This window comes from Aedes albopictus, chromosome 3, assembly GCF_035046485.1.
Source record: "Aedes albopictus strain Foshan chromosome 3, AalbF5, whole genome shotgun sequence".
Taxonomy (NCBI): Eukaryota; Metazoa; Arthropoda; class Insecta; order Diptera; family Culicidae; genus Aedes; species Aedes albopictus.
The window spans coordinates 112,399,857-112,423,578 of record NC_085138.1 but is presented as its reverse complement, the minus strand read 5'-3'; the positions used below and the strand labels follow the sequence as shown (position 1 = coordinate 112,423,578).

The 23,722-nt window shown below is 38.8% G+C and overlaps 1 protein-coding gene across 3 annotated transcripts in view; it reads left to right on the top strand.

Annotated features, from left to right (window-relative positions):
• Positions 1-790: 790 nt before the first annotated feature.
• LOC109423379 (small G protein signaling modulator 2-like) overlaps positions 791-23,722 on the top strand; it is a 40,202-nt gene continuing 17,270 nt past the window's right edge. For all 3 annotated transcript variants that reach the window (XM_062842475.1, XM_062842474.1, XM_062842473.1), the window contains exons 1-2: positions 791-1,227; positions 7,938-8,231. Coding sequence is in view for 2 of the 3 variants with exons in the window: in XM_062842474.1 (XP_062698458.1) it covers positions 8,216-8,231 (16 nt within the window). In the remaining variant the exon portion in view is untranslated. The remainder of the gene's footprint in view (positions 1,228-7,937; positions 8,232-23,722) is intronic.

The window sequence follows — 23,722 nt, the reverse complement described above, 5'->3', positions numbered from 1 at the left end:
TTTCTGTTGAAGCATCCTTACCACTTAGAGGTATTCGCCTTGACGGAGGCTCTCTGAGAGAATTGCGCTTGCGTGAAAACAATTTTTTTTAACATGGGAAAGGATAGGAGCTGCATTTTCAAATGCTTCTAATTCTTTATAGAATTTTTTTCAAGCAAAACGTTCTTAATGTTATCGAATGAGATTTTGATACGCTATATTATAGACATAACATTGTAATTTAAAAACTTTTGTCTAAAATCAGTTATAATGTAGCTAATTGAAAGTATATTGCAAAACATTAACACTTTTTTCAATCTGAAGTCCCTAAAATATTTTAGAAGCATTTGAAAATGCAGCTCCTATCCTTTCCCATGTTAAAAAAAATTGATTTCACGCACAGCGCAATTCTCTCAGAGAGCCTCCGTCAAGGCGAATGCTAATGTTCAACTCAAACATATGAATTCACTCCCACACCCTTAAATGAAACAACACAGCGCACGAGTAACTTTCACGCAGCGAGCAAAAAGACAAAAGAATTTTCACGCAGATTTGTGTAACACCGGATCAGCACATTTTTTGTGTTGATCCGGTGTTACACAAATCTGCGTGAAAATTCTTTTGTCTTTTCGGTCGCTGCGTGAAAGTTACTCGTTGCGCTGTGTACATCGAGTTCTGCGTGCATTGAAAGCAATGTCAGAACGTGAGAGCATACCGGATACCAAACCAGAGAGAATCTCTGAGAACCACCGCCACCAGGATGAGCGTCTGAGTTCCTTATCGACGAGGGTGGAAAAGCTCCTTCGCGACAGCTCTCAGACGACGTTATCCCTTGCCCGTGAAAAGACCGTCGAATCGACTGCGACGTCGGTGTCCAAGTGAACAAAAATTTTCCAAACCAATCCAAGTAATTTTCCCTGCCCAGGTCAAATCATTCCAAATTTGGTGGCAAAATGTTCTGAATTTGCGTGGAAAGTTCATCGTCGAAAGGAAAAACGGTTGCAGATGTTGGGGAAAAGTGTGGAAAAGTGCCAATCGCTGCTGAGGTGTCACATCGCAACATCTGTGAAAAATGGTGGAAAGTGAAAAACCATAAAGGCTGACTTATTTTGACAAGCCCCGTGAAAATTCGAGTGCAAGTGGGGAGGGCAAAGATAGAAGACGAGAACAGGCTGGAAACAGGGTGTTGTGGTTTACTGGTGGCGAGGGCGAGGTGATTCCTCTTTCGGCAGCCACAGAGCGTTGAAGGTGAAGTTCAACTTCGGCGAGGCAATAAGGCAGCAGAGAAGGAGATAGAGCTGAAGCTCTATCAGTTTGACTGTGGTACCTACAGTGTATCGGAAAATTGACCGTATGGTGGGGTTTTGTAGTCGAATCGAATAGATGAAAATCTTAATCGTGCTGTTCTATTTTGTACATACAACACGTTGAAAAAAATCTCGCTTTTTATACTCAGTATTAGCGTGGGGTGGCGGTGGTGACCAACCGCGCGAGTTACAGAAGGTTTAAGGGGCTTTCAACTAAACACTTATTCGCCTAACGCGTATGAGCTTATTTCAACTTGAGTTGTTTGGAAACTTTTGTTTTTCTCGATAACAATATAGTGGAAAGTTAAACCTTGAAAGTCTAATCTTTCAGAATTTATCGATGGCGCGAATGATCCAAAGGAAACATAATTTCACTTATGAAGAATATAAGCGACTACGTTCAATAAGCTGAGCTTTTGTAACATGTTGGCAAGCAATCCGATAGGAGTAGTTTTTCGATATTTCGCAAAGCACTTCCTATTGTGGATTTCTAAGGTTCCTTAGAAAATTCAATTCATGTAATTTTCAGAAATTGTACACTCATTCTGATAATGGCTCAGGCTATAACTTAACTGTTAGTGTGTCAAAACTTCTGAAAATTTGACTATAAGTTTTCAACATAATAAATATTAGGTGGTAAAATTTTCATCGAAATCGGTTAAGGTATTTATTTTTATAAAATTAAAAACTCAAACAGCTTCAGAGTGAATTTTAACAATTTTATGATCCGTTTGCACTATTTCAACTATAAAACTGTCAATACTTCTGCGATTCTCATTAAAACTTGACAGTGTTAACCTGATAGAATAACATGTTTTCAATCAAATTTTGAGCCATTTTGGCTTAACACTTTCAAAGTTAGAAAACTTTGAATTCCGTAATCCGGGGTCAAATTGATCACTTTAAAACAACTTTTGCGGATAACATCAGTGACAATTCAAATATTGACAAAAGAATTTCTGTACCCAGTGGATCTCCATGGAACCATGGGAACTATGGGACAGAATTTTGTTCAACAAATTTAAACAGAATTTAAATTGGAAATGCCACTTTGGGACGAAATTGATCAGTATACAATTAAGCATCGGTTGAAAAGGAAAATATCCTTCTCCGGTTAATTTTGCTCTTCTTAAACCGAATAACGCGTTTAAAATCTTATAACTAGTGAATTTAACACTTAAAATGCAAAATTAAATTTTGAAATTTCCCCCTTAAACGCCTAAAGGTAGGCAATTTCATTTGAAGAATGTGTTTTCTATCACAATAAATAACTATTTCATCATATTTAAAATGACTTTTTAACTTTTTAATGTTCTGATTAGCTACATAACTTTCCAACCAAGGGTCCACAAAAATATTAAAACAGAGAATTTACGGGAAATCCTATTAGCAATTGATTTTTTAGTAGCAATGATCACAGCTAAATGAGAAATACATTGCAAATTTCTCAAAAATAAGGCAAAACTAACTTTTCTCTAAAAAACATAAAAGTCTACACTCATCTCTAGACATCTACGAACCAGATGACGTAAAAAGTTTAAGATCATTACGACGCTTAAGAGTTCCTAGTATGGAATTACAATGTAGTACCCGATGATCAATTCCACCCCGCTTATCAGTTAGACCCCGGTTTAAATACGGTATCACAACCCATGTAACAAAACTAGCTGAATAACAGTTTCTTAAGCTAAAGTTTGCTTAAGAGTTGTTTGTTCCACTCTTGTACTGCAAAAATGTTTGTTGGGAATACAATAAAACAATAAAACAATTTTGCATATTGCGAATTTTGACTACATATACGACCACATCTTTTTATCCGTTTGACCAAATTGACTTAAATTTTAATATAATATTTCTGTATACATGCCACCTACAGAAAAACAATCATTATAATCGGCTCAGTATTTCTGACGCAAGCGTTACATACCTATATGTAAAATATTTGTTATTTTTATACTTTGTACAAGATTCTCAAAATATAAATTTCTCGCGTCGTAGATTTCTCCATTACAGTAGACGTTCGGTCGGTGCAAACGATTTAACTGCAATGCTTTTTAACTGCAAATCCGAAACGAACGAAATTCGGTAACTGTAGTACTTAAATAAATTCCCGCAGACTGAGAGAAATTCCCCACGAATATTTAAAGACTCCTCCAGAATTCTGAAAGGAGTTCCTTTAAAATTTTTAGAGAGATTTCTTCAGAATGCTGAAAATGATTACACCAGAACCTTGAGCGACATTATCTAGAAAAAAAAAACAAGACTCTTCTTGTATCTTGGAAGGAATTCACTCTGAGGATTTTCCTGGAATCCTGAGAGAGAGAGAGATTACTCCATATCTATGAGACGGATTGTCTCAGAGTCCTGAGAGGAATTCTCCCAGAATCCTGTGATAGATAGTCTCAGAATCCTAAGAGAAGCTTTTCCTTGGGATTCTCTCAAAAATTTTCATATTCGTAAATAGGATTATCCTAGAATCCTAAAATGAATCCTCCAAAAATCATGAGAGGAATTTTAAGAGTTTTTCTTTCACATTCTTGAGATAAATTCATCTAGAATTGTGAGAGAGATTTCCACAAAACAAAAAAGATTTTCGGAATTCTAAGATTAATTTCTCAAGAAACTTAAAATAAATATGACAGAATCCTAAAAGCGTAGCTTAGAACCCGAGAGGTATTTTCTAGAATTCTACGAGTGATTCCTCCAGAATCCTGAGAGGGATCATAAGAGGGGTTCTTCCAGATTCTTGAGAGAAATTTATCTAGAAACCTAAAAGGGATTTTTCCAAAAATGTGAAGAGGATTCTCCCTGGAAGGAATTACGAAAACTTCTAGAATGGACTTCTCCAGCATCCTGAGAAAGATTCTCTGGAATTATGAGAGGTATTTCCACATAAAACAGAAAAATTACCGCAGATTTCTGAAAGACATTGCCTAGAATCTTTGAAAGGACTCCCTTAAACTCCTGAAAGGGATTGTTCCTGTACGAGGGATTCCTCTACAATACTTTAAATTATTACACCAGTATCTCAACAGAATCTTCCTATCAAGTCAGGGATTTTCCCTAATCACTAAGAGGGATTCTCCCAGAATCCTGAAAGGGATTTCTTGGAGCAACTGCTCCAGAATACAGAAAACAGAATTCTACTGGAATTCTCGTAAAATGCAGAGAAGGATTTCTTCCCAACCCTAAGAGAAATCACAAAATCTATGCAAGGGATTCTTCAAAATCCCAATTTCTATAGAGAACTCTGCCCAGAATCTCGTGAGAGATTCTTCAAAAATTGCAAACTCTGAAAGAAAGTGCCCTAGAATCTTGAAAAATGTAGCCCCAGAATCCCAAGGATTTGTCCAAAATCATGTGACAAATTCCCCAGAATCTTGAGAGAAATTTTCCTAGAATCCTGGTGGCATTACCACAGAAAGCCGAATTTTCAGAGAATCTTGGGAAGAGTACTTAGTGATATTCCACCAGAATCTTAAAAGGATCTTACGCAGAATCCTGAGAAGGATACCACTAGAATCCTGTGTGGGACTCCCTCAGAATCCTAGGAAATATTCCCACAGAATTCAGAGAGGGATTTCGACACAAATCTGAGAATGCTGAGTATGATTCTCCAAGAATTCTGAGAGGAATTCCTGATCCTGAGTTTTTGGTTCACATCGAACACATATGTACTTGTACTCGTGCTCGCGAACCCAAAAAGCGGGAGCGGCTCACGTTTTGCCGAAGCGAAGAACCAACACAAAACAAATGTCAAAAGAGCCGGATCGCAATTGGTTCGCCAGAAGGATCGCAATTTGCTCACACTTGGTTCGTTGCCTTTCTTTGCCCCTAAAGATAATTAATTAAATGTTTTATGATTATATTGGGCAACTACCTTTCCAATAAATCATATCAACAAAAAAGTTTACCAAAATTTGATTTCATTAGATAAATAGTTGCCGTGAACCACTGAAACACAAAAGCATCGCAGTACAAAATGATGCGAACCTCTCGCTCGTGCTCCTGTCGGACGATCGTGAACCACAGCAGCACGAACAGTTCGCTTCGCAATGGATAGCGATGCGATGGCATTTTTTTTGTGTTTTCTGAACCGATTTTACTCACGGTTTTCCAGCACTGGTTATTACTACATTACTGATACAGTGGACGTTCGATAACTGCAACATGTTTACGTTTCACTTAGCGAACGAAATTCGGTAACTGCAACGACTAACAGATGTCAACAAGTTGTTAAACAACAAAAAATATCCGACTGTTAACTTGGGCTAACATGGCGCACAATTTTGACGTTTGGCGGTGCGATAACTGCAAATTTGTTGCACTTACCGGGTTTGCAGTTAAAAAGTATTGCAGTTAAACCGTTTGCACCGACCGAACGTCTACTGTACCTGAATGACAAACGGTCGAATTTTTTTCGCACAAAAAATCACTCGCCCGTGATCTTAAGGCCATAATTCGCGGAAGTTCTTGGATGATCTAGAACATCCTGTAGATGTTACAGCATCAGCAGTATAATGAAAATCCATAGATTGCTCTGGTAGACATTAAGGCGTCAACTCGCGAAAGTTCTTGGAGGACTTAGAATATTTTTGGAGATTTGTTCTGTTCAGCTCAATGATCCATGGTTTTGTATGATCATACATCTTATAAGTAATGTAAGAACCAAAAACAATCCATTGATTACACTTGTAGATCTTAAGGCTTTTACTCATGGAAGTTCTTGGGGGGCCTGGAAGATCTTTGGCTATAATTTCTCAACAGAACTATGCTCCCTGGACCTGCAGGTCGCTACACTGTATCAGTAATGTGACATCAAACCATTGATAACGCTTGTACACAGAAAAAAATATTCATGTAAAATTCAGCGAAAAATCACGCACATAAAGGGAATGCTAGAGTTAGTGCATATTTACATGAGATATCATGTAAAATTCCGTTACGTTCGTGTAAATTTCCGCTAATAGTCGCGTAACCTGTTGGAGTCCATGATGGTTTACGCGATGGTTGGCGGAAATTTACACGATGGTAATGTAATTTTACATTATATCTCATGTAAAAGGGCACTAACTCTAGCATTCTCTTTATGTGCATGATTTCTGGTTGAATTTTAATTACATTTTATTTCTGTGTAGATCTTCAGGTCTATACTCGTGGAAGTTCTCGGAAACCCTCAATCATCTTTGAAAACTATTTCTCTACAAAATTATGCTCTCTGGACCTATAGGACGCTATACTGTAACAGTAATGTGGCAATAAACCATTGATAACGCTTGTAGATCTTTAGGTCTTTACTCATGGAAGTTCTTGGAGGACCTAGAACATCTTTGGAAAGTAGTTCTTTACAGAATCGTGCTCCATGGATCTGTAGGATGTTGCATCGTATCAGTAATGTAACAACAAACCATTGATTACGCTTATAGATCTTAGGGCCTTTACTCGTGAGAGTTCTTGGAGGACCTAGATCATCTTTGGAAAGTAGTTCGCTACAGAACCATGCTCCATAGATCTGCAGCATGTTACATCGTATCGTCATGTAAGAATAATCCATTAAGTACGCTTGTAGATCTTAAGGCATTAACTCACTAAAGTTCATGGAAGACCTAGCATATCTTTAGAAATGAATACTCTTCAGTACAATGCTCATTGGACCTCTGGGATGTTACAACGCATCGGTAATGTAGCAAGAAACCATTGGCAATATTTTTAGATTTCAGACCTTTACTCGCGGAAGTTCTTGGAGATCAAAATTGGAGGTCATGTTTGAAAATTATTTATTTACAGAACAATGCTCCATAGACCTGTAGAAAATTGCACAGTATCAGTAATGTAACAACAATGAATCGATTACGCTCGTAGATATAAAAGCCTTTACTCTCTAAAGTTCTTGGGTGTCCTGGAACATCTTTCTTTACACCACCTTGCTCTACGAACCTGTGGGGTGTTGACAGTCTCCTTGATCCTTCGCTTCGTCCGTCTAAACAGTCCTTAATTCCCCAAAATATCCTCTGCGATCTTCCCTGGAAACAGTATGCACTCTGATCCCATAACCCATCCCTTGTGCCCTTCCCCACTAACCCCTAGATTCAACCCTTACTACAAACCCTTCCTTTTCCTTATTAACTTTCTAAAACAATCCTCGGATATCTAAATATGAGGACATTTCAAATTTCCTTCAGTTTTTTCACACGGATTCCCAAATTAGCACGGTTTTTTTCACGGTTTCGCAAATTTACTCGGTTTTTTCACGGCAACCGGTTTTTTACGGTACGTGTAAAAAAACCTTAGTGTATTGGTATATTTGATATGGGAAATATATTTCAAACATGTTCGTTTCATATAGTTACCTCAGATATGTTTGATTTTACAATATTTTTATCTGCCGATATACGACAGAATATAAACTACATTCAAAACATTGCTGTGCATCGTGTTGCGCTATTATAAAAATACATTTTTTTCAGTAAAAAATCTGTACGCTGTACGCACAATTTTCTGATACACTGTAGCCATACCCGAGGAACAAGTGCAAACGTAGAAGAAAATCTTCGCCTGGAAAAACTGTGCTGAAGCAGAGCACAGAAAAAAAGATAAAAGAAAACTCGTGTATGGATTTGTGGATTGGAATTTTTCCTTCTTTTGGTCCAGTTGGCAGGCTAAAGCAAGCAGTATTGCATGTACGTGAAAATATGATGGTTAAAGCAGTAGCAGTAGTAGCAGCAGCAGCAGCTGGTTGTTTTGGACATCTTTGAAAAGCTTCTGAAGCGGAAAATCTTCAGTGCGGTGGTGGAGTGATACATTGACGCCAGGATTGGAATTTGTTGCGTTTTTTTTCGCTACGGGAGTATCATCAGTGAGTGTGACTCTTGCGGTCCATATTTGAGCAGTGTGTGTCTGGATAAGGATAACTAATAGCCAGCAGCAATATGTCGATCCAAACAGGTAATTTTCGTCGTCGTCAGTCGACCCTGATCCATGTCCCAGTGGTCGTCATGTTGCACTTTCAAGTTCAATCTTTTTTTTCTGTTATTTATATTATCGAGGTGTAATTTCGTTTCCAGTTTCCATTTATTCGTTTCGTTATACTGTGCACTGGATATTTCGTTTGTAGTTTGAGTTCACCGTTCAAGGCTTTTCAGTAGCAGCTTTCCACATGTTGATTGTTAATTTCACAATTGCGTGGATTAGTTAACTGTTAGGGCAATTCATAAACACCTGGGAAATACGTTTAAAATGGGGAATAATTGCGCTATTTCAAGCTGGCAGGAAACGGTGTAGTAAAAGTGTACATCGTAAACAATATGGTGGCCATTATTTTTCCAATCTCTCACACACTGATAAGCAAAATGTTACCATCGGATAAGTGTTGCCTTTTCGATGAAATCAAGTATAGGGTGGGTGGGGGAGAGATGCTGATAATACATATAGAGGGTGGTGGAAAAAGAGGTTGCGAATAGTTGGGAGGGAAATGTCGCAGAAAGAGATGATCAGTTGGTATCCACTTATCCGCGAGCGGTAATGGCGGCGGCGGGCATATCCAACCGGTTCGGATTTTGACGTTTGTTGGGGGAAAGTCAAAACAATTTCATTCTCCTCCTCACCCCTTCATCCACCGTTTGTTAGCGCCAACCGATTGCGATCCCCAAGAAACGTCAAAATTCGAACCGGTTATTTATGCCCGCCGCCGCCATTACCGCTCGCGGATAAGTGGATAGTCCAGCCGAAGCTACATAGAGAAAAAGCCTGTGAGAGTGAACGTTTTGTAGGAATGAAGTTTGTGTTGGTTTTATTGCCAGCTGATTACTGAATTAAATATTTCAACACAGCCATCACAAATTTTTGGTTGAGCTTATGGGTGGTGTTGCATAAAATTTTATGAAATTATTTTTTTCCCAACAAAACAAAACTAGCTTTGACTACTTATATAAATCGAAAATTTACGATTTTTGCCCACATTTTGTGGTAAATCCCACATGTTTGATTGCAAACATACAAGTATAAGTAATAGTTCTATTACTTATACAGTTTACATAACATAAAACAAAGACTAAACAGATGAAAAAATATGCAAACCTGTTATTGCTCCGCAGCACAATTGTGCTGATTCGTCACGAAAGGGATAAACAAGTTGTTTGAACCCGTCATGACGAATGGGTCAATTGTATATTCTGAGGCGATGTTCATAGTTCATTTTTCGGCGATTCGGAATCCGGGCAAATAGCATTCCGAAACATGCTGTAATTTTTTGAAAAGTGCGTCAAATATTCTTAAATTTTTACTGAAATTTGGAATTGGATTGGGCTGTTCTACACAAAGTTAGAACTATTCTAGAAAAAAAGATATAATTATACGAGAGCCAACTTTGAGCTGTTTTATCTCCGGATTCTTCTTCTTCTTCTTCACTGGAATTTGGCCTGCCTCTCTTCAACTTAGTGTTCTCTGAGCATTTCCACAGTTATTATTTGAAGGACCTTCATTGCCTGCCATTGCATGAATTTGTATATTTTGTGGCAAGTAGAATGATACACTATGCCCAAGGAATCGAGAATGTTTTCCCAACCGGAACGGGAATCGAACCAGCCGTCTCCGGATTGGCGATCCATAGCTTTAAACACTACACGCAGAACTCGATGTACACAGCGCAACGAGTAACTTTCACGCAGCGACCGAAAAGACAAAAGAATTTTCACGCAGACTTGTGTAACACTGGATCAACACAAAAAATGTGCTGATCCGGTGTTACACAAATCTGCGTGAAAATTCTTTTGTCTTTTCGGTCGCTGCGTGAAAGTTACTCGTGTGCTGTGTTGTTTCATTTAAGGGTGTAGGATAACTGGAGTCCCAATCTCCGGATTCATTGAACCGAATACAACGACATTCTGAGCGTTTATGACTAATATAATGAGCTTTGTAAAACGTTTGACTTGACTTGAAATTATTAATAAGAAAAAAATTAGCGATTTTATTTATATCAATAATTTTTAAGTAAATTGGGCTATTAATAATATGGATTCCATTAATTTTTCAATTTATTGCCGGTTATTTTATAACTTTCCTTGAAATCATATTTATAATATATTCAAAACATTTAGAGGGAATTTAAATGAACTATAATTACCATTTCGAATTTTGAAATGATACTGAAGTTTTGGATTATTTGGTGGTATATTAGAAAATAATCTAATCGGTAATTTTTATTTGGAGTTAAGTCAAAAGTTTTTCATAGCACACTGTCATTGATGCACAAAATTTCATTGCATATTGCATTCGGTTCGTTGAATCCGGAAATTCCTACTGGAATCTCGTGCAGACTTCCCCTGGAATCTCGTGCAGACTTCCCCTGGAATCTCGGGGAGATTCCCTTTATAATCTCGGGGATATTCCCTCTGGAATCTCGGGGAGAATCCCCCTGAAATCTCAGGCAGATTCCTCCTGGAATCTTGGGCAGATTCCTCCTGGAATGTCGGGCAGATTCTTCCTGGAATCTTGAGGAGAATCCAACTGGAATCTAGTAAAGATTCCCCCTGAAATCTCGCGGAGATTCCCCTGGAATCTTGCGGAGATTCCCCCTCGAATCTCGTGGAGATTCCTCCTGGAATCTCGTGGAGATTCTCCCTGGAAACTCGTGGAGATTCCCCCTGGAAACTCGTGGAGATTCCCCCTGGAAACTCGTGGAGATTCCCCCTGGAATCTCGTGGAGATTCCCCCTGGAATCTCGTGGAGATTCCCCCTGGAATCTCGTGGAGATTCCCCCTGGAATCTCGTGGAGATTCCCCCTGGAATCTCGTGGAGATTCCCCCTGGAATCTCGTGGAGATTCCCCCTGGAATCTCGTGGAGATTCCCCCTGGAATCTCGTGGAGATTCCTCCTGGAATCTCGTGGAGATTCCTCTCGAAAATCTCGTGGAGATTCCTCTCGGAATCTCGTGGAGACTCCTCTCTTGAATCTCGTGGAGATTCCTCTCGGAATCTCGTGGAGATTCCTCTCGGAATCTCGTGGAGATTTATCTCGGAATCTCGTGGAGATTCCTCTCGGAATCTCGTGGAGATTCCTCTCGGAATCTCGTGGAGATTCCTCTCGGAATCTCGTGGAGATTCCTCTCCGAATCTCGTGGAGATTCCTCCCGGAATCTCGTGGAGATTCCTCCCGGAATCTCGTGGAGATTCCTCCCGGAATCTCGTGGAGATTCCTCCCGGAATCTCGTGGAGATTCCTCCCGGAATCTCGTGGAGATTCCTCCCGGAATCTCGTGGAGATTGCTCCCGGAATCTCGTGGAGATTGCTCCCGGAATCTCGTGGAGATTGCTCCCGGAATCTTGTGGAGATTGCTCCCGGAATCTTGTGGAGATTGCTCCCGGAATCTTGTGGAGATTGCTCCCGGAATCTTGTGGAGATTGCTCCCGGAATCTCGTGGAGATTGCTCCTGGAATCTCGTGGAGATTCCTCTCGGAATCTCGTGGAGATTCCTCTCGGAATCTCGTGGAGATTCCTCTCGTAATCTCATGGAGATTCCTCCCGGAATCTCGTGGAGATTGCTCCCGGAATCTTGTGGAGATTGCTCCCGGAATCTTGTGGAGATTGCTCCCGGAATCTCGTGGAGATTGCTCCCGGAATCTCGTGGAGATTGCTCCCGGAATCTCGTGGAGATTGCTCCCGGAATCTCGTGGAGATTCCTCTCGGAATCTCGTGGAGATTCCTCTCGGAATCTCGTGGAGATTCCTCTCGGAATCTCGTGGAGATTCCTCTCGGAATCTTGTGGAGATTCCTCTCGGAATCTTGTGGAGATTCCTCTCGGAATCTCGTGGAGATTCCTCTCGGAATCTCATGGAGATTCCTCTCGGAATCTCATGGAGATTCCTCCCGGAATCTCGTGGACATTCTCGCTGGAATCTCGTGGACATTTCCGCTGAAATTTCGTGGAGATTATCCCTGGAATCTCGTGGAGATTCCCCCTGGAATCTCGTGGAGATTCCCCCTGGAATCTCGTGGAGATTCCCCCTGGAATCTCGTGGAGATTCCCCCTGGAATCTCGTGGAGATTCCCCCTGGAATCTCGTGGAGATTCCCCCTGGAATCTCGTGGAGATTCCCCCTGGAATCTCGTGGAGATTCCCCCTGGAATCTCGTGGAGATTCTCCCTGGAATCTCGTGGAGATTCCCCCTGGAATCTCGTGGAGATTCCCCCTGGAATCTCGTGGAGATTCCCCCTGGAATCTCGTGGAGATTCCCCCTGGAATCTCGTGGAGATTCCCACTGGAATGTCGTGGAGATTCCCCCTGGAATCTCGTGGAGATTCCCCCTGGAATCTCGTGGAGATTCCCCCTGGAATCTCGTGGAGATTCCCCCTGGAATCTCGTGGAGATTCCCCCTAGAATCTCGTGGAGATTCCCCCTGGAATCTCGTGGAGATTCCCCCTAGAATCTCGTGGAGATTCCCCCTGGAATCTCGTGGAGATTCCCCCTGGAATCTCGTGGAGATTCCCCCTGGAATCTCGTGGAGATTCCCCCTGGAATCTCATGGAGATTGCCCCTGGAATCTCGTGGAGATTAACCCTGGAATCTCGTGGAGATTTCCTCTGGAATCTCGTGGAGATTTCCTCTGGAATCTCGTGGAGATTCCTTCTGGAATCTCGTGGATATTCCCTCTGGAATCTCGTGGAGATTCCCTCTGGAATCTCGTGGAGATTTCCTCTAAAATCTCGTGGAGATTCCCCCTGGAATCTCGTGGAGATTACCCTTGGAATCTCGTGGAGATTCCTCCTGGAATCTCGTAGAGTTTCCTCCTGGATTCTCGTGGTGAGTCCCCCTGGAATCTCGTGGAGATTCCCCCTGGAATCTCGTGGCGATGTCCCCTGGAATCTCGTGGAGATTTCCCCTTGAATCTCGTGGAGATTCCCCCTGAAATCTTATGGTAGAAGGCACAATAGAAGAAATCTTAAATCAAATCTTATCTGATTGCCTGTGAGTGAACACTCTTATCCACCGTCCCAGATAGTCATTGCACTGAAACGTGTTTTCTTTTAAATCTCACCCCGTGATGCCCCAAATGCTTAAATGTATCCTTTATGTGGCACGTGTAGGAGTTGGGATGAAGGAAATCGTATCAGCTCGGCAGGACGGCTCGTTTGTGTACACACTTTATTGTCGCCTGTATGTCTGAATAAATGTTTGATTTAATTATCTCGCCTTTTTTGATGCTGGGATTTCGCTCGCAAGATGCTTTCCGCTCGTCAATGACATCAATAGGTGTCCTGGAAGAAAGAAAAAAAAAGGATATCCGGATGGACGGAAACGAGCTCAGTAATAGCGAAGTTCAACAGGATAACTTACTCGTGGACTGTCATCATCATAACATATTTAGCTCTTGTGTGATCAAACCAATAACAGCGTTTGATATTCCCTTTCTGGTTTTCTTTAGATGATCCAGGAATAAACTTTTGAAACCAGTTTTTGGACTTTTTTTTATCTTTTTTCCATCAAAACTATATCGCGTATTTAACGTTAAAATTTCCCATACACTGTTACTGTAATCACATATTTTATTTTATATTTTATGAGAGAAAAGTTAAGTGGGGGCAAGTGTTAGATCATATTTCCCAATTATTATGATAGGAACACAAATATAGACACCACAAAACATTTCTGGAGCTTATCGACCGACTACACCCCCATATAAACCGCAAACCAAAATCAGCTTGACCGCGAAAAGGGATAGAATCATGATGGAAATTATTTCATTATTGTAAAACCCACATTCCCACCACAGTATGGAGTTGAGTATGTATGGATTCCTTTTATAGAACGCTATTCATCCCACGGTACCCAACTTGCTGTATATTCCGAATTTAAAATTAGCTATCATCAAAGTGGTCTGGTCTGCTTGCAGTACCGTAATCCGGGGTCAAATTGATCACTTTAAAACAACTTTCACTGATAACATCCGTGGCAATTCACATATTGCCAAAAGAATTTCTGTAAAACCATGGACCTCCATGGAACCATGTGACAGAATTTTGGTCAACAAATTTAAACTTTAAGTTAAATTACTCCAAAAACCAAAAAATTGGAAATGCCACTTTGGGGCGAAATTGATCAGTATACAATGAAGCATCGGTTGGAAAGGAAAATATCCTTCTTCGCTTAATTTTGCTTTTCTAAAACTGAATAACGCGTTTAAAATCTTACAACTAGTGAATTTAATACTTTAAATGCAAAATTAAATTTTGAAATTTCCCCTTAAACGCCTAAAGGTAGGCAATTTTATTTGAAATAAGTGATTTCAATCACAAAAATGACTATTTACACATAAAATGAACTTTTTTTCAACTATTTCAAGTTCTGATCAGCTCCATAACTTCCCAACCAAGGCTCCACAAAAATGTAAAAACAAAGAATTAACGGGAAGTCCTATTAGCAATCTATTGTTTAGTAGCAATGGTTTCAGCTAAATGTGAAATACATTGCAAATTCCCAAAAAAATAAGGCAAAACTAACTTTTTTCTTAAAAATTAAAACTCTTTACTCATCTCTAGACATCTACGAACCAGATGACGTAAAAAGTTTAGGATCATTACGACGCTTATGAGTTCCTAGTATGGAATTACAATGTAGTACTCGAATGATCAATTTCACCCCGCTGATCAATTTGACCCCGGTTTACGGTACCTACCGCTCGCCAACGCATTCGCGAACCATGTCAGAACCAACCACCATCGTCATGACTGTTTGGAACTGACTGTTTTGGGTTGAAAACTGCGTGGAAGCTGATGATGATGATGATGATCATCATATTGCACTCGACGCTCCTACTTCACAATGAAATGTAGGTATGGATGGATATTCCCAGTCATCAGGTGCACAACACAAAGGTATAAGGAATACGATGCCACCGCCAACATTCATGCTGGCGGTGTTTTCAGAATTCATGGTGGTGGGTGTCAATCAGAAGCACAGTGCTCCCCATTGATGCGGTGTGTACAATTTATCCACCGTTTGACTGATGTTGAAGATGTTTTGGTCAGTTTTTTGGGGTGGAAAATTGTTGATAGATCCCTAGATCGATCCTTTGTTTGTTGAAATTTTGAGTAGAAAAGATGAAAATAGTTATTTGAGCAACGAGTTGCAAAACGAAGATGTTTTCACCAAAGTTCTACAGGGCTCGCCGAGTTGGATAAATACAACGAGTGCTGAAAACATTGAGTTTAGCAACGAGTTGAGTACAAAATTTTATGCAATGTCTTTTTTACCCTTCTTACACCCATAAGAAGGGTATAAATACCGCTCGAAAAACCGACTTCCGATCCGAGGCCCGCAGGGCCGAGTCTCATATACCAATCAACTCAGCTCGACGAACTGAGCAAATGGCTGTGTGTGTGTGTGTGTGTGTGTGTGTGTGTGTGTGTGTGTGTGTGTGTGTGTGTGTGTGTGTGTGTGTGTGTGTGTGTGTGTGTGTGTGTGTGTGTGTGTGTGTGTGTGTGTGTGTGTGTGTGTGTGTGTTTTTTTCTCTCACCCTACCCAGCAGAGAAAACCGATTGGAAAAACTCTGCTACACCTTGATGCCTCGATCCCCCTGGTACCACTGATATGCGACTGCTTCAGGGGGGGCAATGCGCTCATGCGCTCTTCTGCTACTGTGCTCATGCACTTTTTGTCGCTCCTAATCTGTACTCATACACGTCTCGTATTTTGCTTACTCCGGTTGGTGTTGGCTCGCCATTAAGCGGACAACATGCTTAGTTTCAAATTTGTTATTCTACACGTTCTAATGTTAGTACCTAACATATCGCCATTCAGCGACACATAGGTACAACATACACACAATTTGTTATTCTAATACCACGCAAGGCATTCGGATCCTACTAACTTGCTCCGAACGGTGTCCTCCCCGTGCCGCCGTTGTGCCATTTAGCACTCCAGCTTTTCGCCCACGACTCGTGTAGTCCCCGACGGTGGATCTACCCTACGCCGACAAAGAGTTCCCCGGCAGTAGAACATCTTCCGAAACCGTTTCGTCCCAGACAGGTGCCGAGGTCTCTCCTGCGATTCCGGTTGGAGACTGGCTTCCGGTTCACAGGCGCCCCGACGACCGAATTCCGGTGCTTCTTCGCGATAGATGTGTGTGTGTGTGTGTGTGTGTGTGTGTGTGTGTGTGTGTGTGTGTGTGTGTGTGTGTGTGTGTGTGTGTGTGTGTGTGTGTGTGTGTGTGTGTGTGTGTGTGTGTGTGTGTGTGTGTGTGTGTGTGTGTGTGTGTGTATGTGTGTGTGCGTATGTTACAAAAAAAAAATCACGCACGTTTCTCAGCCGTCTGATATCCGATTTGAATTCTCTTAGTTGCAAATGAAAGCTACAACATCCTAGTAGAACCCTATTGAATTTTATTACGATCTGACATTTGGTTACCGAGATATCTTTCGAAGAGTACTTTGAAGTAATATACAGGGGATGGCCAAAATGTTTGGGATAGGCAACTTTTTTTCTCCCACAAAAAAAAAATCAACATGCTGTAACTATTCATAGAGTGCTTCAAAAAAAATCTCAAATTTTGACTGTTTGTCACCCTATTATATGTGCATCATTGGTACAAATTTGGGCTCGATTGATTAATTTTTCGCGAAGTTTGAACCGTTCGGGTAAAACACTATTTTTTAGACAACTAGTTTTTGAACTGTTATATCTCGGAAACCAGTGAACCAAATTGAATGATTTTTTTAACGTTTATCAGCAATATTTTGATACTTAATACGACGTTATAAAATGTAATGTTTTCTCACGACGAATTAAGTTATACCGGGTTGAAATTTTTACCCACATAGAGGAAAATAAGTCAAATTTACAATACCACACAAAAATTATTAAATGTGTTCTTCCTTCAATCTAAATAGGCTCTAATATATCTGCTTAGAGATAATTTGAGAACAGAAGTGGAAAATCTTTGGATATCAAACACGAAAATTTATTGACATTGGTGTAAAAAAATTACATTTTTTCGAGAAAATTCCAAAAAGTGAAAATCCATGATAACTTTGTTCAACGTTTAAGAAGTACCTATGTTTTAATAGTTTGTGAAGCATTTACATATTGTTAGTGTACGTTCAAAATTTCATTCAATTCGATTCACTGGTTTCCGAGATATGACAGCTCAAAAATGAGTTGCCTAAAAAATAGTGTTTTACCCGAACGGTTCTAACTTTGCGAAATATTAATCAATCGAGCCCAAATTTGTACCAATGATGCACATATAGTAGGTTGACAAACAGTCAAAATTTGAGATTTTTTGATGCACTCTATGAAAAGTTATAGCATGTTGAACTTTTTTTGTGAGAGAAAAAAAAGTTGCCTATCCCAAACATTTTGGCCATCCCCTGTAGGTTAGCTTTTTGAGAGATTTTTGACATTTAGCATATTGATGAATATCTCAGCCGTCTGTCAACCGATTTGAGTTCTCTTGGCAGCAAATGAAAGCTCCTAGTAGAACGCTCTGAAATTTTATTTCGATTGGACATTTGGTTACTGAGATATCTTTCGAAGATTACTTAGGAGTTATACAACTAAACTTTTTGAGATTTTTAACCAAGTGTATCATACTAAATATCTCAGCCGTGTGTAAATCAGTTTAGGTTCTCTTGGCACCATATGAAAGCTACAACATCCTAGTAGATTTCCCAGAAATTTTAATAGGGTTGGGCATTTGGTTACAGAGATATCTTTCGAAGAGTACTTAGGATTTATACAACTAAACTTTTTGAGATTTTTGATCAAGTGTATCATAATAAATATCTCAGCCGTCTGTCTACCGATTTCGGTTCTCCTGGCACCAAATGAAAACTTTAACATCCTAGTAGAACCCTATACAATTTTATTAGGATTGGACATTTGGTTATCGAGATATCTTTCAAAGAGTACTAGGGAGTAATACAGGTTATCCTTTTGAGAGGTTTTTGACCAAGTGCATCATAACAAACATCTCAGCCGTCTGTCAACTGATTTGGGTTCTCTTAGCACCAAATGAAAGCTACAGTATCCTTGTAAAAGGCCCTGAAATTTTATTTCGATTGGACATTTGGTTACTGAGATATCTTTCAAAGAGTATTTCAATAAATTCATTTTTTTTTATTATTATATTCGCTTGTTATCTTGCATGAGCTTTTGACCAGTCTATGGGAAATTATTGTTCAATATATAATGCTGACCTCATATAAAGTGTATACAAGCAGGTTATTGTTTTCAATAAAATTATAAATAACAAATTACAAATAAACAGGAATTCTATGAAAACTAACAATATGTTAAATGAAAGCTTTGAATTTATATATTGTGGGTAAAATGCAAGAACCGGACAGCCAAAATAACTAGCTAATGCCAAAACTGATTAACTTACTAGATATATCATTTTTGTCCTTTCTACACCGTAACCATGAATACCAAGTACTTCGGAGTCAATTTATTTGACTGATTAAGAGATATTAGACAAAGTGTATCTCGCTGATGTTCTTATCCATTTGTTAATCGATTCAAGATCTTTTGGCAGTTAACAAAAGATACAATATTCCAGAATATGTAAGCTATTTTTTTAAATTTTCACACAAGATTCTAGAAGGTGTCTGGCATTTCTGGTAGTTTAGTCCATGGTCCATGATGCTTTTTTTTAAACCAATTCGCTAGATGCCAAATCCACAATATTTTCTAGAACTTTTGGTCCATCACGCAAAATAAATATGTTAAATACAAATAATACAACAATAATTTTAATAAGTGTAAGAAGGGTACTGTTCACCATAGGTGGATTAAATCGGGTTTTTAATCTTTCAAGTCGTGCTGTTATATACCAACAGTTCAATAGAGTTTTTTTTCATTACATTGGGTATAAGTATAGTATGAGCACTGTTTGAAAAATTTTAAAAAGGGTCCCTGGAGCTCATATACTTAGATAATCTCTCAGTAAAAATAAAGCAATTATTTTCCACTAAGTGTTTCGGTTTTATAAAAGAAAGAATGAAAATGTATCAACCAAGCTAGTTCATTCCTAAACGATGCCGTTCCTTCTAGGTGAATAGAAAATGTATAATCTTGAAAATATGTATTCGCGGTAATGGAATTCGGAGAAATGTTATAGAGTGCATACACAAAAATAGAAGGTATAAGGTTTTAAGGTGATTCCCAAAACCTCTTCAAGATTAATTGGTCATCAAAATGTTAAGGTACACCGGGGCAAGTTAAAACGGGTGGGGCAAGATGAAACAGCGGGTTAACATGATGTTTTCTTATGATGATAAACATATTGTTTGCCATAACACATACTTTTTGTTTCAAACAATCTTTTAACGAAGGATAAATTTCCAAATTGAATTGAAATCTATTTCAAAATTTCGCGTTTCATCTTGCCCCACTCGTTTCAACTTGCCCCGGTGTGCCTTATTTGGGAATAAGAAGTAAAACCACAATACCACAATTTTGTATAAATAACGCCTCGAGAATAACACGTTTTGTTATTTAAATAATGAACGCGTACCAAAAATGTAGTGCTGTTTTTGTTATGCGGTAGGCATTGGATAACAAAGTAATAACATTTATTGCTTTTTATTTGTTCGATGTCTATATGATGTAATACCAAAACTTGTTCTTCAGTTATTATCACTGAAAATAAAAAAAAACATATAAATACCAAACTCTGCACATTTCGTATAACAACAAAACAGTAACAATTTGAGGTATTATGGTACAGGTTGCTCTTCGCATGGTATTTGTAAGGTATTCCCTGTGGCTCGGGTTGCGGTAGAGATCCAAGGAAGAATCCCGGAAGAAAATAAAAAAAGAAATGAAGTGAATTTCGGAAATTCTGTATAGTTTTTCAATCAATTTTTAAACAAATCTCTGAAGGATCTTCTAATTTTTGGAAGAGTTTTCTAGAAGTATTTATCGTATTGTTGTTCAGTTTCAAATTAACTTCCTGCATGTTTTTTTTTTCATGTTTAAAGTGTTTGGATGTCATTTCTATTTGTAAAAAGCAATTTCTTGCAGTTGACCCAAAAAACTCGAAAAAACGGAAAATGGTTTAGGTTAATTCAGGTATTTGATGAAATTTCTTGGGTGAAATCTTGCGCATTCTCCCTTAACATTTTTGTGTTATTTTTGAAAGTATTTTTGTATACAGTGTTTCAAACAATTTTCCGCACAGCGAATTTTTCGTCCTATTTTTGTTGTGTAAATGCTTACAACTTTTCCATACTTGAATCAAATCTGCTTCCGAAATTTATGCAGAGAATTAAATGTATTTAACATTCTAGTAATAAGTATAAAGGTCCCAGTGAAGAAACAGAGGTATAATCAGTAATAGTAAAACAGAAGTTCCATAAACAAATAGAAAAATGCATAAATGAATCATAATTTTCCATTAATAATTGATTGATTTTTTTATTTTGAATTTTCTTATTTTTTATTAAAAAATCGGATTTATTTGTGGAAAGTTCCATTTTTTATGGGAAAAATACTCTTTTTTACTGCGATTGTTGATTTATTTATTGCATTTTTGACGTTTTTTATCGGCCCAAAAATTGAATATTCATGGAAAATATTGATATATTTATGCATTTTTTTTTTATTTGTTTATAGAAATTTTGTTTTATTACTGAATACCCCCCTCTCAAGTAACAATTCCATTGCAGATTGGTTTTGTTTGATTTTTATTAGGGATTTATTACAGCAATAATTAAAACTCAGTTTTATGACTACTTTTATGAAAACCATCGATAAAATGTTTTATAGTATACTTGAAGATATTCATAAAGCCAGATTTCAAGAGTAAACAAAACTCTCCGATATGTAAACCTTCTGGCATTTATCATTACCACAATAAAACTAAAAAAACTCTCGACAGATGGCGATCCGTTCGATTAGTGACGACATCTGTTGGTAAAAAAGCAGAAACTACGACACTGCTAGGTTTATTGCGGTCATCATAAAAGCAAAATTGCTTTCGTTTTATTTTTGCTAATTATGGTCATCGCCATATTGACGTGAACTAAAAATAGTTAATTTTGCTCAAATTAGCAATGAATTGATAGTTTGCCGCCATTTCAATAACATGCCCACGTAAATAATCTCTCTCAGCTGAGTTTTCTTGTGATTCGAGATAGTTTTACTAAATTAACAAGTTGATTTATTTCATCCCAAGATGATAATATTCACTATTTTCGGAGGGCATTAATTTTATGTTTCTGCAACCCTAATATTCACGGTAAAATAGAATGCGCATAAGCCTACCAACACAATAACTACTTAAATATTACTTTGAAATGATCGCTTTCTACTTACGAATAATGTATCCTCCTGAACTTTACGTGTCATCGAAGAAGCTTCTCTGCATCTTGAGCTGTCATAATTTTTGTTGAAAAAAAACAACAACAATCATCATAACCCCTTTTCAAGATTGGAAAATTTTTCAAATAGGTTTTAAAACAGTTTTATCGCTACTCTTAATGTGGTTTGCAAAACCTCTCCGAGAGTGGTCCACTTAGCCGGAAGATGCTCTTAAAGAGGTTATCAAAAGGTTTTGAAGTATAAATCAGTTTTATTGCGAGTTTTATAAAATTGGTCATGAAGATCTCTTATAGAGCCGAACAAAACTTAAAATGTTATTTGGGCTGGCTCTGAACTGGGACTTTTGGAACTATTTATGGAGAATAATCACTTCTTTATGTGTCATTAATATTTTACCCTCACGGATTCCTCCGTTTAGAATCCCCTTCATTAAGTATTCCTGGAATTTCTTTAGGGATTTCTTCCGGGATTCCAGCAGGGAATTCGCCGGGAATTTCTTCAGCGATGTTTTGCGGCATTCTATCAGGGCATCCTCCCGGGATTCCTTCATTGTTTCCACCCGGAACTTCTCCCGGGGTTCTTTCTGGCATTCTTTCACGGATTATTCGCGAGATTGCATCAGGGATTCCTCCAGGCTTCTTAGTTGGGTTTTCCAAAGATTCCTTTAGGGTTTTCTCCCGGCTTCATTTATGGGTTTCTTCTGGAACGGGATTCTTTATGGAATTGTTTCATTGTTTCAATTATTGTTTCAAGAATAATTTCAATGATTTTTCCCGGAAAGTCTCCTTGGATTCTTTCAGGGTTTCCTCCCGAGGTTTCTTCAGGGATTCCTATTAATTCTTCTGGTGATTCCTGCAAAGATCTCTCCTAGGATTCCTTCAGGGAATCTTTCAGGTTTCTTTAAGATATATATCTTGAGATTCTTTCAGGGATTCCTACAGCATATTGATATGAACTCCTTTTAAGATTCAGGGATTACTGCAAGATTCTTTCAGAGATTCCTTCAGGGATTCCTGCAGAATTCTTCCTGAGTTTTGTCCGGGGATTCCTTCAACGTTTTCTATATAGACTCCTTCCAGGATTTCTTGATTGTATCCTCTCTGGACTATTTCATTGGATGTCCTTGGAGATTGAAGGTTCCCCAAGAGATTTTTTCAAAAATTATAAGAGTTCTCCTTTCATCTCGGGGGTGTTTTAGGGATTTTTCCCGGGACTCCTTCCAGCATTCTTTCAGGTATTGCTCCCGAGATTCGATAGGCGTGTCTTCGGATATTTCTACTGAATTACAGATATACCTTCACAAGTTTCGCTCATGATTCCTTCATTGAGACTTCCCGGATTTATTTTTAAGATTCCTCCCGAGATTCTTTCAGTAATTCCTTTCGATACTCATTCAATGACTCTTACAGAAATCCTCCCGAGAACCCTTCCTATTTTCTGTTTCTCCTATGATTCCTTCCGGTATTCTTTCAAAGATTTTTCAATGATATTTCAGGGACTCCTCTTCAGATTCTCTCTGGGACTACTCAAGGATTTTTTCATGGATTGCTTCCGGGTTCTTCCAGGGATTCCTTCCGAGAAGAGTTCTGAGATTTGTCTCGGGGTTCCTTCCGGGATTTCTCCCGGTATTTTTTACCGGGATTCTTTTCGGTGTTCCTCCCAGGATTTTCTCTGAGTATGTTACAAATAATTTTCCCGGGATTCCTGCAAGGATTACTTTATGTGAGGAAGGGGAAAGGGAGTTCGTCGATAGTGTAAATAAAATACATTTTTGAGATATTGAGATATTTCGAATTGGTATGCCGCCGACAAAAGCAACTCTAATGCGCTGGCCGACTCAAATTAGAATATCGACGCTGATGGAAACGTGGCTGTCGAAATGCTAATATTCATTCGTATTGTCAATGTATGTAGTATCCATATGATGGACATCTGGGTACGGTAGGTTAAGCCTAGGTTGGCTTTGGGAGAAGTGTTACAGTGCCACAGACTCGCTTTGGTTCGTGGATTGCCGGTTGTTAGGCGAAATGCAGAGACAGGCTTTTTCTAGCGGGGAAGTTGCGGCTTAAATTACTTTACCACGCTTAGTTAATGCAAGTCAATTAAGTTTCAACCTCGAAG